The sequence below is a fragment of the Thamnophis elegans genome, chromosome 1, assembly GCF_009769535.1.
Source record: "Thamnophis elegans isolate rThaEle1 chromosome 1, rThaEle1.pri, whole genome shotgun sequence".
Taxonomy (NCBI): Eukaryota; Metazoa; Chordata; class Lepidosauria; order Squamata; family Colubridae; genus Thamnophis; species Thamnophis elegans.
Genome location: NC_045541.1, coordinates 139,201,176 through 139,220,054, shown reverse-complemented (window position 1 = coordinate 139,220,054; position 18,879 = coordinate 139,201,176). Strand labels below are relative to the sequence as shown.

At 36.0% G+C, this 18,879-nt stretch overlaps 1 protein-coding gene across 3 annotated transcripts in view; it reads left to right on the top strand.

Moving 5' to 3' along the window:
- The window catches only part of FOXN3 (forkhead box N3), a 177,493-nt gene that overhangs the window by 80,952 nt on the left and 77,662 nt on the right, over nt 1–18,879 (top strand). For all 3 annotated transcript variants that reach the window (XM_032232809.1, XM_032232800.1, XM_032232816.1), the window contains exon 4: nt 13,015–13,079. In XM_032232809.1, the coding sequence (XP_032088700.1) occupies nt 13,015–13,079 (65 nt within the window). The remainder of the gene's footprint in view (nt 1–13,014; nt 13,080–18,879) is intronic.

Here is an 18,879-nt window from a genome sequence, read left to right as displayed (position 1 = left end):
TCAAAACAATTAGCTTTAATAAATGAGGGAGCAAAAACCAATTATCTCTTCAGAATGTGAAAGGAGAATTTATATTCATCTTATCAGGGGGTTAGCCTTTTTCCTGAAATAGAGCCATGCTGGAAATTGGGATGAGGAATTTGAAAAAGAGTATTTTCAAATAAGTTGAAACGTGGAAAATGAAAGTTACATTATCAGTGAATTACTTATAGTCATGTAATTAAATTGATTTATAGTTGGGTAGTTTGTGAATATAATGAAAAAAGAAACTTTTTCCTGAGAATATAGCTCAATCTGAGTTTTGATGCGCTTGTCCTTTATACATAACTATATGTAAATAATTAAGATTTCAAACAGTATTTATAAATCAGTACAGATTCTTAAATTGACTTTGGAGTTTTTAATATAATTAGTTCTGTTTTCTCATTGAAAATTTATTTTAGACAGTTGTCTTATTTTTGAAGACCTTGATACTTTATAAATACTATTTTGATTATTAAAATTGTGCGCTAGTTTTGTATTATAAATATTCAGTTAGCTTACAATAGTAGAAATTTTATTTATAGGTGAAATAAAATCAGAACCATGGAAGTAATTGTTTATGATTATCCTAGTGTCATGCACAATGGAACTGGAGCATATATGCAACCCTGCTGTTCTTTTGTTCTTTGATCTGGCTGATACCTTTGCACCTTGTTTTTACAATGATAGCAAAGGGAAAATTCACAAATAAAAAAAATGGTAAAAATTAAAATGAGGGTAATGGAAATTAGTACTTAGTGGAAAGTAATATGTGTCATAGATGTGGAAGAGATTTTCTGTAGGTTACTTAGGCAAAGTCTTATGGTACATAATATTAGTTGGGGTAGGGAGGAGAAGTAGATTAGTCGAGATACTTGCATGATGTGCAGTATGAGCCCTTTTTCTTTTTGATATTTTACTAGTCAACTGAAGAATTTCAAGGAACAGAGAGAAAGTTGACCTCTTTTGCATTCATTATGGAAAGGTCACTACTGCTTAATGAATTACTGCATTACCTTTGTAATGAGTGTCATTTGTCTTGGAAAAAACTAATACAGTGCCGTCTCTTGAATTTAGTAAGGAAATAGACTTTTAACATTCTCAGAAGGCTAACAGCAGTACTGAATAAATAAATCTAAATCTCTTTGTAGACAAAGACTGGTCATTCTTCCCTTCTAGTGAGATACATGTTATATTTCATTACAGACACTTGTCTAGGAATTCTGGAAGTTGAATTCTAGAACCTGGAAGGCAAATAGTAATTTTAAAAATTGCTAGTATGGAAAATAGTCTTCTCATTTCATTTCCATCTCTACATCAGAACTGGTCTCTGTATGTGTATCATTCATTTTCATTTTATCACAGAATTTCTCATTTTTGAGAAAGGACCCCAGGTTTTATACATGTAGTCTGACAAACAAAATCAACAGGGAAACCCAGATTTGTTTAACCACTACATAATTCACTAAACAACTGGAGTGATTCACTTTACAACTATGGCAAAAAAAGTCATAAAATAGGGCAAAACTCACATAACAACTGCCTTGCTTAGGAATGGAAATGTTGTACCCACTTGTTATAAGTTGAGGACTACCTGTAAAGCAAATTTACAACAGATCAATAGAATCTCTTTCAAAGATCCTGGAGCAACAGGGAACTGCCAGAGGACTGGAAAATAGCTGATGTAGTTCCAATCTTCAAAAAAGGGGAAAAATAGATCCAGGAAACTACAGACCTTTCAGCCTAACCTCAATACCAGGAAAGATTCTGGAAAAGATAAGCAACAAATCAGCAAACACCTAGAAGCAAACAAAGTAATAACCAAAAGCCAACAAAAACAAATCATGCCAGACTACATGGGGCTGCCCTTGAAGAGCATCCGGCGACTTCAGCTAGTGCAGAACGCAGCCGCGCGAGTGATTGCGGGTGCACTTCGATTCACCCGCATAACACCTATCCTCCGCGAGCTGCGCTGGCTGCCTGTCGATCTCCGGATGCGCTTCAAGGTGCTATTAATCACCCATAAAGCCCTACATGGCAGTGGATCTGGATACTTGAGAGACCGCCTTCTGCCAATTACATCCCTGCGACCAATAAGATCCCATAGACTAGGCCTCCTCCGTATCCCATCGGCCAGCCAGTGTCGGCTGGCAACCACAAGGAGGAGGGCCTTCTCAGCAGTAGCCCCGACCCTTTGGAACGAGCTCCCCGTAGAGATTCGTACCCTCTCCACCGTCCAGGCCTTCCGCATAGCCTTGAAGAACTGGCTCGCCCGTCAGGCCTGGGGATAAGGATAGTTGCCCCTCCCGAATGATGAATGTATGTTGCCTACCATTTTATTATATGTTTCTATCTTGATGTCTGTATTCCCCTTTCCCGGTTTTATGTGAGCCGCCCTGAGTCCCCTCAGGGAAAAGGGCGGCCTACAAATTCTAATAAAACTCTAAAACTCTAAAACTCTAATCTTATTGCATTCTTTGACAAAGTGACAAAATTAGCAGACCAGAGGAATGCTGCCAATATAATTTACTTGGACTTCAGTAAGGCATTTGATAAAATAGACCATAACCTGCTACTAGATAAAGTAGAAATATGTGGGCTAGACAGCATCACCACCAGATGGATTTGTACCTGGTTGACCAACTGCACTCAACATGTAGTCCTCAATGAAACTGCATCTGCATGGAGGGAAGTATGCAGTGGAGGACCCCAAAGCTCTGTTTTAGTCCCAGTACTCTTCAACATCTTTATCAATGATTTGGATGAGGGAATAAATTGAGAACACATCACTTTGCAGATGACACCAAGCTGGCAGGAATAGCCAACACTCCAGAAGACAGGCTTAAGATACAGAAGGATCTTGACAACCTTGAACATTGGGCACTATTTAATAAAATGAAATTCATGGAGAAAAAAGTAAGGTTCTATATTTAAGCAAGAAAAACAAAATGCACAGGTACAGTATATGTGGTACCTTGCTCAATAGTAGTAATTGTGAGAGAGATTTTGGAGTGTTAATACCACTTTATAATGCCTTGGTAAGGCCACACTTGGAATACTGCATCCAGTTTTGTTCGCCATGATGTAAAAAAGATGCGGAGACTCTAGAAGGAGTGCAGAGAAGAGCAACAATGATGATTCGGGGACTGGAGGCTAAAACATATGAAGAACTATTGCAGGAACTGGGTATGTCTAGTTTAATGAAAAGAAGGACTAGGGGAGACATGACAGCAGTGTACCAATATCTCAGGAGCTGCCACAAAGGAGAGGGAGTCAAGCTATTCTCCAAAGCACCTAATGGCAGGACAAGAAGCAATAGGTGGAAACTGATCAAGGACAGGAGCATCTTAGAATTGAGGATAAATTTCCTGACAGAACAATTAATCAGTGGAACAGCTTGCCTCCAGAAGTTGTGAATGCCTCAACACTGGAAGTCTTTAAGAAGATGTTGGATAGCCATTTGTCTGGAATGGTATAGGGTTTCCTGCCTAGGCAGGGTGTTGGACTAGAAGACCTCCAAGGTCCCTTCCAACTCTGTTATTCTATCCTACTTTACTCTAAGATCTAGACTAAGACAAAATATGAATATGAAAGCGCTTTGGTTTTGGATAGAAACTGGTGCTTATTTATATATTTTAAAAGTGTATATGCTGTATTTCTAAGCTGTAATTTTTCTAAAAATAGGTGGATAAAATTCATAATAAATTAAATAATAATGGTCTATAAACTTCTGCTTAAGCATGAACTATTTTCTGTGAACAGTGTTAAATATTCAACTTAGGGGATTCCAATATGTGTATGCATTCAGATTTCCTGTTCTTATTTTCAATTTCATTTTCTGCATATTTCATATTCAGTAGGTCTTTCATTCATCTTATAATGGAATATGTGACTTGGCTACAATAATATCATGTGAAATTATACGTGTGCTTTCAAAAATAAGGTATATAAGGCAATTTTCTAATCGGTAAAGCAAAAACGAATAAAATAATTGTATTCATATCTTACAGCTTTTACTCCCTAGGTAAGAAAGATTTTCAACTGGCAGGAGGTTGGCTTTACTAATTTACCAAGTCATCATAGTAGAATCTGTAAATTTATTGAAAAACCCTGGAAACATTAACAGGGACTTTAATGGATATATTCCACATACAGGTAACACAGGTCTGCAAAAAAAAAAAATTCGAGAGCTGTTTTGTTTATTCCACATAATCTTTATGTTTTTTGGTGCACTGAATCCGAAAATGACCTCCATTTTGTCATAGGACATCACATTTCCTGACAATTTAGGTAACTATGTTAAATAAGGCAATACCTCAAAATAAATGGAAATAGACATAAAATTAAAGTTTTATTACAATATTTTCATGAAAATCCTTTTTTGAACTGAAATGAGCTCACCTACGTACACTAAACTCGATTCTTCTTCCTTGTGAGGCTCCTCTTGGTGCATTTACGCTTGTGAGTAGCATCTGGAATGTCTCTCTGAAGCATCCAACAGTAATCTGCCATCATTGTAATGCTCCATTTTCCCTGGTATCTCCTTTCCATCTCTTTAATGTCTTGGTGGAATCGTTCACCTTGTTCCTCACAGCTCCCAAATTTTCAGGAAAATAGTCAAAGTGGGACTGGAGGAAATGCACTTTCAAACTCATCAGACAACCTAAAGCTTGAAATGCTTTCAGCATTCTTCCAACAATCTTTTTGTAGTGAGGATCTTTGTTATTGCCTAAAAATTTCTGTACAACTTCTTTAAATGCAATCCACCCTTCTTTTTGAGGATCCGTCATGGTATTGACAAACTCTTGATCAACTATAAGCCTTCTAATGTCTGGTCCGACGAACACACCTTCCTTCAATTTTGACTCCGACAGGCATGGAAATTTGGTGACCAAGTATTTGAAGCATTCTCCATCTCTTGGAAGTGATTTTACAAATTGCTTCATCAATCCCAATTTTATGTGGAGAGGTGGTAGAAGAACCAAAGTTTCTCGGAGGAAATTTTTTTCACCGACTGTTAGCACCCTTGGCTGCCAACTCTTCTTGGTCCAGTGATTTTGTCGGTTTCGACTGTCCCATAGACACAGAAAACAAGGATATTTGGTATACCCAGCTTGTTGCCCGAGCAGCATGCACAAGACCTTCAAGTCCCCACACACTTGCCAACCATGGTCTTCATATTTAAGTTTACGAAGAACCAATTCCACATTCTCGTAGGTTTCCTTCAAGTGTACGGAATGACCTACAGGTATGGAAGTGTAAAAACCGTTGTGGAGTAAAACTGCTTTGAGACTTCTTTTTGAAGAATCTATAAAAAGATGCCATTGCTCTGAATCATATTGGATTTTAAATTGACCCATCAGATCTTTGACATCGATGCAATAAACCAACTTGCCTTCCTGGGCGAAGTAAGGAAAGAACTCCTTTTCACGATGTCTGAACCATAAAGATGACACTCCTGGCAACAATAAATTCCTGCTTTTCAGCCTTGATCTGAGTAACTCAGCGGCATCTTTGGGAAGATTCAAGTCTCTTACCAAATCATTCATCTCCTCCTGAGAAAACAATTTTGGTCTTGTATCATCTTCAAAGTCAGAACTTGATTCGTCATCTGGTTCAGGTATGACTTCACTTTCATCGGAGCTAGGTATCTCTTCCAAGGTAGCAGGGGGCTTGGGTACTGGTATATCTGTGCCATGGGGGATGGGACGAATTGCTCAGTGAAGATTGGGGTATGAAATGGAATGCTTCCATTTGGAATTAAACCCTTTCACATCGCATGAACAAAAGTAACAGTCATCACTATGGTTCTTTTGCTCTCGCCATGCCATAGGAATCCCATAACGGAAAGATTTTTTCTTACCCTTGAACCAGTTTTGGAGGTCCTCAACACACCGTTTGCACACTTTATGAGGCCCCCAAACTTTATCTTGATCTCCAATTTTTAGTCCAAAGTATGCAAAGTATACTTTTTTCACAAAGTCTGTAATATTCTGCTGTTGCTTCACTGTATATTCACCCCAGATGAAACAGAAACTGTCTGGCAAATTAATACACTTTCGCGGAGCCATAACATAACGGTTGAAGAATGACGAGCTAACATGAATTGCGATGAAAAAGTGTGAACAGCCTAGAACCAAGAACTTGATGATGATTCGTGCACAAGTGTGGCATGCAGGAGAGAGCAGCTCTGTGTCTGTACATGAGACGTCACAGTGCTGGCCACGCCCCCTGCACTGACCGGAGATGCTGCTATCTGCTCTGTGTCCCCCTCCCACTGGATTCTTCAGGAAAGATTAACTCCTTCTACCATTAGAAGGACAGACTTAAAACTTGCTTAGCTTATGTATATATTGCTGACCATCAGATTTACAGTGCTATATTTTTTTACATAACTCAGACAAACCGTTTAAGGTTTTTTTTTAGCATTTTATATCTTAGATGCACTTATGTGAATTAATTAATAGTAATTTGGACTTTAAAGTTGGTTAAAAACCCATAATATAAAAAAATACCAAAAATTAAATTTTTTTGATAAATTTGAAGACAATTTTGCATGTTGTGGCAAATCATGACGTCTAAGAGTTTTTTCACTATTTTATTTGTTTTCAGCACACCAAAATACATGGAAATTAGATGAAAATAATCAAACAGCTTTTGAAATTATATTAAATCACATTTACCTATTTATTTCTTTTCATTACTCGAAGTTAATTTGGGGTATATGGCCTTTGATCTCACCATTCAAAATCATAAGGAGAGCTATTTGGACTTAAATACTTAAGTGGTTCAAAATGATGCTAATTAAACCTTAAAGCCCTCCATCCCCTAGATTTTTTCTAGAGAGAGAAAAAAACAAACCCTATCAGTGATACTATACTTTCCACACCCAGTTTTTCAAGTAAGATGCAGTTCAGACCTCACAAACCTAGCTAATTATTTGGATTTGAGACATTGGCCTACAAATCATTATCTTGTTCTGTTTAAAATGCAACCATGGTTAGATTGTCTAACTGCCCAGTTTTCTAAAATACTACTTTTTCAGTCTTTGGAGGATTTGTATTTTTATGAATAGCCATGTGATAATCAGAGACAGCAGAGCTCTGGTATTTGTCCCCTACCCCCAATGCTCTTCTGCAGGAAGAAAAAATATGAATCAGTTGCACTTGCCATACATTACCATCACCATGGTTTTTACATACCATTCCTATAACACGATGCAAAGTATGTTTCTGTGGAATATAAACAGACTACAGTCTGTTTGTCCAGTGAGCAGTTGGAAAGCTAGAAAAAAATGAACATTAACAATGGAAGAGAAAAAGACTACCTTTAAACTCTGCTGCAGGATGTTTTATACATGGCAGCTATTTTTTTAAAAATAATATAGGTTAGTTTAATATTGATTCGGTCATGATTATGGAATATGTTCATGTAGAATGGTGCCAGATGTCAAAAGTGGGTAGTTAAAAAGCTTACTAATTTTTCAAAAATGTGTTACTAAGAAACAACTTAGTAAATAGTTGCATGATCTAGTGTGGTATATATGAGGTTAAGAAAGCCTGAAACACCTATGCTTCCTCTGCTTCACTTTGGAAAATGTCCAAAGTTAGCCTTTGATGGCAAGCCACCCAAAGTTTGAATTAAAATGAGCAGCCATATAAATATTTAAAATTAAATAAACAATTGTTACTTTAATTTTGGTTAACTGCTGTTTTTCACATTCCCAGCATAAATCTTGTGGTTAAAGTTCAGTTTCAAATAAGTTGTAATCAATCCACTTGATTGCAGCATATTGGTTAAACTGTTGGACTGGGACTAAGACTCAAGATCAAGATCTACCTCAGCCATAGCTCATTGGGTGACTCTGGGCCAGTTATAAGAACATAAACAGTGCTCTCCTGGATCAGACCCTTTAGCCTATCACATACAGCAGCCTGTTTTCACAGTGCCACCTAAATTCACAAGGAAGCCCGCTTGTCTCTCACCAAGTGGCTTTCAGAGGCAGTCACAATGCCATCAAGGCCAATAGCCATTGATCCTCATGACTTCTATAGATAGGTTTACCCTTCTTTGAAGCAAGCCAAGATGGTAGCAAGCACCATTTCTCATGGTAGCAAATGCCAAAGTTTAATTACAGATGTGAAAAAATATATATGAGCTACCTTACCCTAAGGTATCTTGCAATATTTTTGTAAGAAAAATTGGAATGCCAGGCATTTCATCTTTTGCTTTTGCAAGAAATAATCTTTTAAAAATCTCTTATTCTAAGTAGTCAGTTTTCCAGGTACATATAATTATAGTAAACTAAAGCCAATACTAAAGTTTCTGAGTTGTGAGGGAAGAATGAATGGCAGAAGCATATAAGCATAATATTTTCTACAGTTCATTAATATCCTAGTAAATAAGGTTTACCCTGATGAGTGAAATACAGCAATATGTGTGATTGTACAAATCTATGTATTTGGATTTCTAAAAAACAGTTTTAGATGTTTTAGCAACTCAAATCTAACTCTGATTTTTAAATTATTTGCCAACTATTTGATAAGTTGCTTTAAGAAAAAAACTAAAAGTAAAATCGAAGGTACATCAAGTTAACTTGATGTTAGGATCACTTTCTAAGTGTTCCACAGCATCCTTGTGTTTTACCTGTTTATGCCCCCCCCCCCGGCAAAAAAGAGTAGAAGGTATCTGTAGATTACTAAGAAATTGTTAATTACACAGGTTTTTCTTTTATGATTTATTAAAATAGTAACAACACATTCTAATCTAAATTAATTTAAGCCTTTTAAATGCTTTGGACATTAAGCATGTCCTTTAATCTATTCCACTGAAAATATAAATTTTGTTCCTTCCCTAAATGTCATGGTATAAGCACAATAAAATATTAAAATACAATTTTAATTAGTCCAGTTATTTTTCTGTTTCTTCTATGACTTGAATTGTAAAGAATACTACTAGCTGTTGCTAGGTAACTCCTAATTGTAATATTAACTGCCAACAGTTGTCAGAAAGTATAATAAATTCTTTTATCTTCTTAATAAAAATTACTAAAGTGATTGCCATACATAAATATTCCATTTTAATTTAAAAATTATAATGCTGCAATATAGTTTAGCTTACTATTAGTGCTTTCTCTTGGCCTAAATATTAGCAACTTTTGTTACTTTGTGGTGAGAACTATCTTTTGGTACTCATAATGATTAATCATGCATACATATATATAAAATACTGGAATAATAGCATTTATCAAATGTAGTCATGTAGTTTCTGATTGCCACCTACCAGCTTGATAATGAACCATCAATTCCATCAATATTTGAGTGGTTTTGACATAGTAACTGCTCATCCCAGAAGTCATAACAGCCGTGTAACTGTTCTGATCGAGGCTTCCCAAGAACATGAAGCAAACTCCTTGCCACAACAAAAAACCCTTTTATTAATTTACTGTGAATTCTGCTCATTCACATCCAGCAAAGTCTTTCAAGGGAGGATTTACAGTCACAGGCCTTACCTGGCTTGGAGAGCTGATGGGGCGATATCTGCAAAACTTGGCAAGGAGCCTCGTAGAGTCACAAACCAATTAAGCAAACTAATTGTCTCCTGCAAACTCCATTCCCCTTTTGCTCCACTTTTATTTCCTCTAGGAGTGGCCATTTATGGTCCACCTGTGCCATTACTCCCAATTCGACCCCTATTCTTTAGCTGTTTCCTTCATCTGGCAACTCTGCATGGACACAGTGGGAACAGGCTCCAGCTGTTCATCTGCCTCACTGATGTCTGACTCTTAAGACAGCTGATAACTGGCATGCGGCTGTGGCCCCCTCTCTGCCTCCAATACAGAGCCCTCATCAGAGCCTTTCCCAGACTCCAGAACTTGCCCATGTTCCTCCCCAACCTCCTCACTGTCTGAATCTGCTGCTAGGTCCACTGGCTGCCGGCAGGCCACAATAGTAATGCAGGAAGGACTTTTACCTACAAGATGTGTTTGTAACTGGCAGTTTTTCTTTCTGACTTTTCTGTCACTTGACGTTATTTGAGAAGGTCTTCCAGTTTCTATGATAGATTTTCAAGGAATAAAATAGTGGGGAAAGGGATAGTAATAAATACTCCAGGGTATTTTCTTTTTTTACTCTTTGAATCTTTGACCAAAAAAGCTGTTAGGGTAGTATGGCAGCAGTATCCTAAAACCTTTATTGAAAAAACAAGTAGAGGCAGTCATTTACTTCCAGTTTCTGGCAACAAATGCTCATGATGTCCATGACTTAACAATTGTTATTTTGGGCTCAATTACAATACTAAGTTGATGACTCCTCTATATAAGAAATAGTGGTGAGAAGGAATCTGTAGAGTTAAGTAATACCTATTCTTGTATATAATTTAGTGAATGTAATATTTGGAAGTAGTATATGAGAATGGATTGGGCTCACATGTTAACATTAAGTATATTTTCCAAATGATCTTTATTAATTTTACTTTTATACATATTTGAACTCAAATGTTGTCTTTTCACAGCTTGTCATTTGAAGAAATTAAAAAGTGTTAAAAACAAAAATTCAGGTAATTTAATAAGTGCTAGGGAACAAGAAGGAGGAGGCTTGCCATATTTTTTACTTTGTACTTTAAATATAAATATTAGGATACAAACATTTGAACATTGTTGAAGTAACTGAGTGCTTGTTTCTGTCTGTCTGTAATTTTATTTATTTATTTATCTTATTTGTTTGTTAAACATGTACAAGATAACAAGTATAGGTATGAACATAAACATGAACAAAGGAAGTAAATACAGATAAATGGAGACAATAAGACAGGGACGGTAGGCATGTTGGTGTGCTTGTGCATACCCACTTAACGGACCTTAATAATGGGGGGAGGTCTACGGTGGACACTTTAAGATTGAAGCCTTGAGGGTTTGAGACTATAAGAACGGAGTCAGGTAGAGCATTCCAGGCGTTGACCACTCTGTTGCTGAAGTTGTATTTTCTGCAATCGAGTTTGAAGCTCTTTACCTTGACTTTGTATCGATTGTTTGCCCGTGTATGATTGTGATTGAAGCTGAAGAAGTCGTTGACAGGCAAGACTTTGTAGCAGACAATTTTGTGTACTATGCTTAGATCGGACTGCAGGTGGTGCTGTTCCAGATTGTCCAAGCCCAAAATTTCAAGCCTAGTGGCATAGGGAATTCTATTGTGAATAGAGGAGTAGTGTACTTGTCTTGTGAAATACATCTGAACCCGCTCAATCATGTTAATGTACGATATACAGTGTGGATTCCAGGCGGACGAACTGTATTCAAGAATTGGACTGGCAAAGGTTTTGTATGCCCTAGTTAGCAGTACAATGTTACCAGAGAAGAAATTTCACAAAATTAGGTTAACAACTCTTAATGCCTTTTTGGCAATGCTGTTACAGTGAGCTCTGGGTCTTCGATCGTTTGAGATGAATGAGTACTCCTAGGTCCTTAACAGAATGAGATCGTTTCTGCCCAACTTGTATTTGGTGTTCTGATTAATTTCATAATATTTTTTGGGTAGTCTTCTTTATAAGGTCTGATAAATATCTGTCCGAGACACTGAAAAATAATGGTTAATCAGGATTAATAATACTAGGCCAATCTTGCATAGATCATTCTTAGGAAATACTGCTTTGTATTGTATTAGTAGTAATGATCATTACAGTAAGTGAAGGTCAGACTGCATAATCAGTCTAAAGTTGGCAACTGGTGGAAAATCAGTTTTTCCATAAGACAATGATGTTTGTATGATAGCTTTTGTTACTTTACTTACAATCAAATCATTCTTATAAACAGAGCAAGAATGTGGTACATCTTATTTGTTTAAAGCTTAAATATCTTCAAATCAGTCAAGCTCTGAAAATATCTGATTATAATTCCATGTATTTATTAAAACACACACACACACATACACAGTATATTTTATTGTTTGATTTTATACATATAGTCTTTTGAAAATCTGAAACTCGGTTGCAAAACTTTGGTGCCAGTGGTTGTTTCCTGGCTACTGCATTTTTGCAAATACAGCAGCATTGTGTGATAAAATAACTGTAGAGTGCCACATAGATGAGACCTCTAATACAGTTTAAAAGGCTATTATTTTTCCTCCTTAGTGCTCTTTGTGCTCTTTCCAAATCAGATTGTGAGCAAATTGTTACCTTAATTTGATTTGGAGGCCCAGATGCAGATTTTACTGTAGGCAACTTCTTAAGTTATACCTGATTTAGCACCTATGTAATTTTTATTTTTTATTGTGGCTTTATTCAATCTATATCTATATAGATATCTATATTTTTCAGACCAGGAATGTTCCAAAATGTAAATGTATGGTAAAAATATACTTCTTTCCCCAAATGTCCTTATTCTAGTTTCTGATGTCATATATCTATCAAGGGCATTTCCTGTTGTGCTACTCATAAGTCTTTATATGATATATCTGATCTGACAATACACACAGAAATTATTAGCTTATTTATAGTTTGCTTGGACTGGACACTTGCATTTAGTAGTGTATTAATATTCTACATGTGTTTACATTTCATGACGGTTAGAACAGCCTATCTTTTTTTTTTGCGCAGAAGATGTCCTAGACTAAAATAAAATAGTATCCAGTTCAGGGCCAAATCAACAGCTCTATAATTCTATTTAAAATTGCCTTGAAACATATGAGAATGTAAAATGGTATTTTAACATTAAACTTAACGAAAGCTTTACTGTTAATGGTTTTTAAAGAAATAATAACATGTTGTTTCTAGTTTCCCTTTCTTAAATAGGTGTAGGTAGACAATAGGTTCTTTTTTTTCTTTTTGCAAACAATATGATTGATGAATATTTTTTTATAAAGAGATAATTCTGCTATTAAAAAAAATGTTATTTTCTTAAAACTGATGTCCAAATTTACAAAATTGTATAAAAATATGATTAGACAATTTGTAAATATAAATGTTTTTTTTACACCATTTCCCCTTTTTAAACTTTAGCACATCCAGTCCACCCATTTGGCCAGGAAGCACCTTTATCAAAAGAAATGGAGCTCTTCTGCAAGGTAGGCCAAAGATTCTCTGTTACAATAATTGCCATAAGTTGCCCATTGTTTCAGGAGAAAAGCTTATTTATAGTGCTTTTATCCTTTTCCAGTATCTACATTCATATGTAGTATATTCATGAGCTCAATTTGTTTTACCATGAAATACTTTAATATGCTATGCGTGTATCTCTTTTCCTCCATCCATGGTTCACACAGCATGATACCTTTCAACTTGTGTTGATGAATAATATAGTTTTGCTTCTGCATGTATCAGTGGAAAAATACTAGCTGTAGTCGTGTGACAGGTGTATCTCAGAGGGCGATGTACAGTGGTTGATATGCAAGACACAGTCACTTTTTTCTATTACAATATAATTATGAGTATTTTTCTCCTATTTAGTACTGGAGACAAGAATTGTTGTTCAGTAGCGAAGGAATGCATGCAAGGCATGATTGTTCTCTTTGTATTTGTTGGTTTTCATTTTTCCATTTGAGTGATATTGACTAGTTATTATGGAGCTGAACTTGGAAATTACATTAGATAGAATATGAAAGCATTTTTTTATTGTTGCATGCCAGTTTTGAATCTTTGAGGGTTATGTGATCGGAATAATCTTATTTGAATTTAATTGTCAGTGATGGAAATTGATATTCTGTGTAATTTTAATGTATTATTTAAGAGGAAATCTATTTATTTTTTGATGACTCTTGGGGAGTTAGTAAGTATCCAGAATCTCTCATCCAATTACTACTGCTTCATTCATGTTCAGAACATAGAGTAAGGCTAATTTTCTACAGCCTTGAATATATTTTTAATTTCTGCTTTAATCATGTTGGTTAAAAATGTCACTGTGTCATTTTTAGAGATTTCTATCTTTAGATCACAGAATGCATCATAAGAACCATATTAGATGACTGAATGGATATAAAACTGAAAATTGGTATCTAATCTACCACTTATATAAATAGTGCTCAAAAGAGGAATAAAATACACCAACTATTTTAGTAATTATTATTGTTAATATATAATGAAAAATATTATTATTATTTGAAGAGATATTAAGAATTCTAATATCTAGGTCCTAGCAGAGAAAGACATCTTATACTTCAAACTTTTCAGATTTACTAAGACTGCAATCCTCTACATGCTTATTTGGGAATATGTTAATTTTACCCAGAGGAGATCTGGATAAGATTATGATTTATGTGTGTATTGTTCACATGTCCTTGCATTATCATTCATCTTTTTATCTAGAATTTCTGTTTTAAAGTGGTATAAGCTATTAATGATGTATTTCTTACCAAATATAGTTATTATCTGAATATATAGACAATAGCTTTACAAAAAGAAGAAAGAATGTCTTAAAATTGCAAAATAGAAAAATGAATAAAATAGTATTATTGGTGCTGCCTATTCTTGATTATCAGGAAAAGATGCATGTTAAAATGTTTCTTGTGAAATTTCGTAGGACATAGGCTTCTGTGAATATAGAACAGCATAGAAAGAACTCATAGATGAAAACAAGAGAAAATACTAAAATATATAGAGAATGTAATCAAAGAATTTAATAAAAAGGTTTAATTAATTCAATATTTTAGGACATGGCATCTTAATAAGTTTAATTTTAAATTCAGCAATGGAATTATTCTTATTAGTAAACATTAATAGAAGTACCTTTCATATATTTCTTCCTTACGTACTTACTGTCAGCGTTCCAAATATCATGCAGAATTAAATCAGAGTCCAAGGCAGAGCTATCCTTAAGGTTCCAATTTAATAAGACAGACATGTTGGCACATTGCTATGGAATCCCAATACAGGAAATGACATCAAAATTCCACCCAGTTAAAAGTTCATGATCTTGTCCCCACACCCACAATCCATCACATGGTCCAATCTCTTTCTTCCACGCTGGCATCCACACCCAGCTGCTTCTGGTCAGGTGTCAAAAGTACGGAGACAAAGGATGACCTTGGCTTCTAGTAAAGAATGAAAACAATACATTCCACAATCTTACTGCTATCTTTTCCCCCTCCCATCAACTATACTAATGAAACAACATAATGAAATAAGAGAAAGTGTGGCAGGCAAAAATTCTAAAAGGAATATATTTGCGGGCCTGACACCTACATTTTAATAGTAAAGTGTTAGTAGTTGTCTGACCATTGTAAGATTAATCCATGAATGGTTCATATCTCAATAGCTATACAAGTAAGACACAGTAACTGAACAACTGAGTATATTTAGATGCAAATTTAAAGCTATATTTTTGTATGCATGAAAAATTATGTCTGCAAAAAATATACAAAATATAAAAACAGTTGATCCATTGTAGCTAGATCATTTCTAGATCATTGAGCTAAATCTACCTCAATTGACTATCTGCATTTATTTCATTATGCTTTATCCAGGTTGATTGTAACTAGAGGGATAATGTGCTAGAATATTCAGAATCTCAATAATGTTTCCAGGTTGATTACATAGCTGCCATCAAACATGAGGATTTTAATTAACAAACAGGTTGTAACACATTGTCATAATGACCATCAACATCACAAACTGTTTATTCAACTGGTTCCTTTTTAAATTGGTTTTGACTGCTCTAAATAATCTATAGCTTCACTATTTTGATTGTAGAAACTCCACTGTATGTGCAATTAGTTTTTTATGACCTTGTGCAATTATCTTGGTTACAGTGTATCTTAAAATCTTTGGTTTTATCATTCTTGTGTTTAAATGAAACTTTTCAACAAAATCCTTTGGATGTATAACTGGTTGCTTTCTAGCTACTCCCCCCCCCCATCCAACTCATAGAAATATTTTTACCTCCTGTTTTTATAGCAGATGTAAATTGTTTTAATTTGTTAATAATGAATTAATTGTACAAACATGCTCAAGGAGAAATAACATTGTACATAAAACTATGTACAGTCCTAGTAATCCTTGTATGATTGAAACCCAAATAATGGTAACTTTTCTGTGTAGCTGGATACTTCTAATTTCTGGGGTGTAATATTTTAGTGTTATCAGAATGTCATTTGCTAAATGGAACACAAGGTGGGTTTTTTTAATCCAACATGTTACATTAACAAAATGCTCAAGATTTTGAAATTGTGTCTTCAACAATACAAACAATGAGAACTTCCTGTTATAAAAATTAGATTCAGAAGAGACAAAGAAACCTAAGATCAAATTGTTAAAATCTGATCGTTTGTAGAAAAGACCAAGGAGTTTTTTTAAAATTCTCTTTTTGCTTTATTAAATATACTAAGGCTTTTAACTGTATAGAAAACAATAAACCATGGAGGGTCCTTAAAAACATAGATGCAATGGATTGCCTGAATATCCAAGTATAAATTCGGACATTCTGAATTTATATGGAGTTGAGAATGCAACAGCTAGAATAGAATTTGGAACAATTAAGTAGTTGAAAATTGGAAAAAGAGTATACTAAGGTAATTGGGAGGAGGTGTGTGTCTGCCTGTATGTTAGCTTCAATGGCTGCCAACGTCCATAAAGGGTTTTTTTTTTTAACTATGACTCTTATATGCTGATTTTTTTCAGGAGAAATACTGAACTATAAAAAATAGAAATTGAAATTGTTAGGAGAAACATCAGCTGGTGAAGTCATCATGGTTTTTCTTCAGTTCTAATTTATCAAAGTGAAAGCTGGATATTCAGAAAAACTGAATGAAAGGTGAAATTGATGCCCCTAAAATGGGGTGCTGGAGATAATTGAGAATTCCTTTGCCTATAAGAATAAATCACTCAAAACTAGGTGAAAGTGAAACAAGACTGCTCATTGCAGATCCTAATAATAAAGCTTTAATATTTTGGACAGATAATGCAAAGGCAAGTGTCAATGAAAAAGACTTCGATGGTTGGAAAAATCAAACATATTTTTTTTAAAAAAAGAAGCTGACAGAGAACAAGGTAGCTAGGTGATATTCTTCATAATGCATGCATGAGCTTGAGCTTGAGAATGCAAAGAAGCTATTACTGCAGGCAGTTCTAGTTAAATTATGTCCATTAGGTCATGAAAAGTTAAAAGTGACTGATGAACAAGAGTAAATTTATGATGGTGGCCTTTAGCATAGCTCCTTTCACAGCTTTGCTCTTCCTCTACTTTTTATATTGTTTGAGTGATGATCTATATGGCTGCCCGTCTTAAAATACAATTCTGGGTAGCTCACAATGCAACCCCAAACTATAATAATCATAAAAATACCACCAATCCCCATCACTTCAATCATGTCCTAGGGTTGCTCCAACAACCAGCCCAAAATATCCTCACTTTATTTCAGCATTTGGATAAAAAGACACTTCCTGATGGCCTTGTAGAAGACTGAAAGGGTGGGGGTTCATCATTGCACAGGGAATGGTGTTCCATAAGGTAGGGACAACCACAGAAAATGTGCACTTCTGAGATCCCACTAAATGGCAACAGATTAGGAAAGGGACCTGGATCATGCCTTCCCTATGTGATCTGGTGGGACAAGGCAAATACTCTCAGAGAGAGGTGGTCATGCAGATATCCTGATCCCATACAACGTAAGACTTTAAAGGTGATAAACAATATATTGAATTACACCTGGAAGGAAATTGTGCATGCAGCTCATGCAACAGATGCATTACTTGGGTAAACCTAGAAGCAGTCAACATTCTGCACTGCTTCATTCTGACCAAGTTGTTGTTTCTGAGTGGTTTTCAAAGTTAGCCCCATGTAGAGCATAATGCAGTAAATCCAAATGGGAAATGAGTAAGAGATAAATGACTATGACCAAGACTTCCTGATCCAGGAAGAAGCACTTTTCCTGTGCACTGCTTGGAGAGTTCAAGCATGGATTAAATTAGTCTGGTTGCCCTAGGACTGAGGAATCTTTTTTCTTTGGCCACCCCTCCTGGTCCTCCTTAACGCCAGATTTTTTCCTAAGTCTGGCCCGTTAAGGATTGTATTAGTGAGCTCCAGCTTTAATTTAACTCTGGCTTGGACTCTCTTATGTTAGAATTTTTTTTCCTCTTTTTTCCTTGTTGCCTATTTTCATTTCTTAGACTTAGCTATTTTTTTCTCTATTTTTCTCCTTTATTTCCTTGACTTTTCACCTCTGACAGCTTGCTTCAGGTAGGAACGGACGTGGGGATGGAAGCAGAGTTTCGTCAGGCAAGTTTTCTCGCTCTGACAGGGGCGCAGCTCTTGGTGACTGCCGGAAGCGCACAGAGGTTCGCCTTTGTAAATTTTGGCTTGCGGCCTCGCTGTGGAGAAGTGTGGCCAGCTTGTGGCCACCATTTTCTCCTTCCTCACCCCCACTTAAAGCAGCAGCCATTTTAAAAAGGAGTTTTTCGTGCCCTTTTAATCGGCCATTTTGCTGCTTGTCTGTTTCCCTGCAGATTGCCATCAAGTGGCCAGCTGACTCTCCTGCAGCGTTGCTGCCACTCATTATCAACAATTGGGACAGTGCTGGTGTTTTTGGCTGTCTGAGGATCATTCACCAGCACGGACAGGGTTGAGGTAGTTTTTGCCCCTCTCCAATTGATCTGCTAGGCCATGCAAACCTCCCTGGTTCGCATTTTTCAGATTGCGTGACTGGCTAATCCTGCCTACTAATTATTCTACCGGCAGCAGACGTCCCCAGCCCTTCAGCCAGCTTATTGCTTCACTCCTTGATCCAGTTCCACCTTTCTACCGTTGATCTTCTCTTACGTCTGCACCTCTAGAGCACCCTGGCACTTCTTCCAACCACAGTAGACCAGGTTCCCCGCAAGACTCTAGTCAGGCCAAGGCCCCAGACAACAGCAGGAAAGCTAGACAGGGCAGGG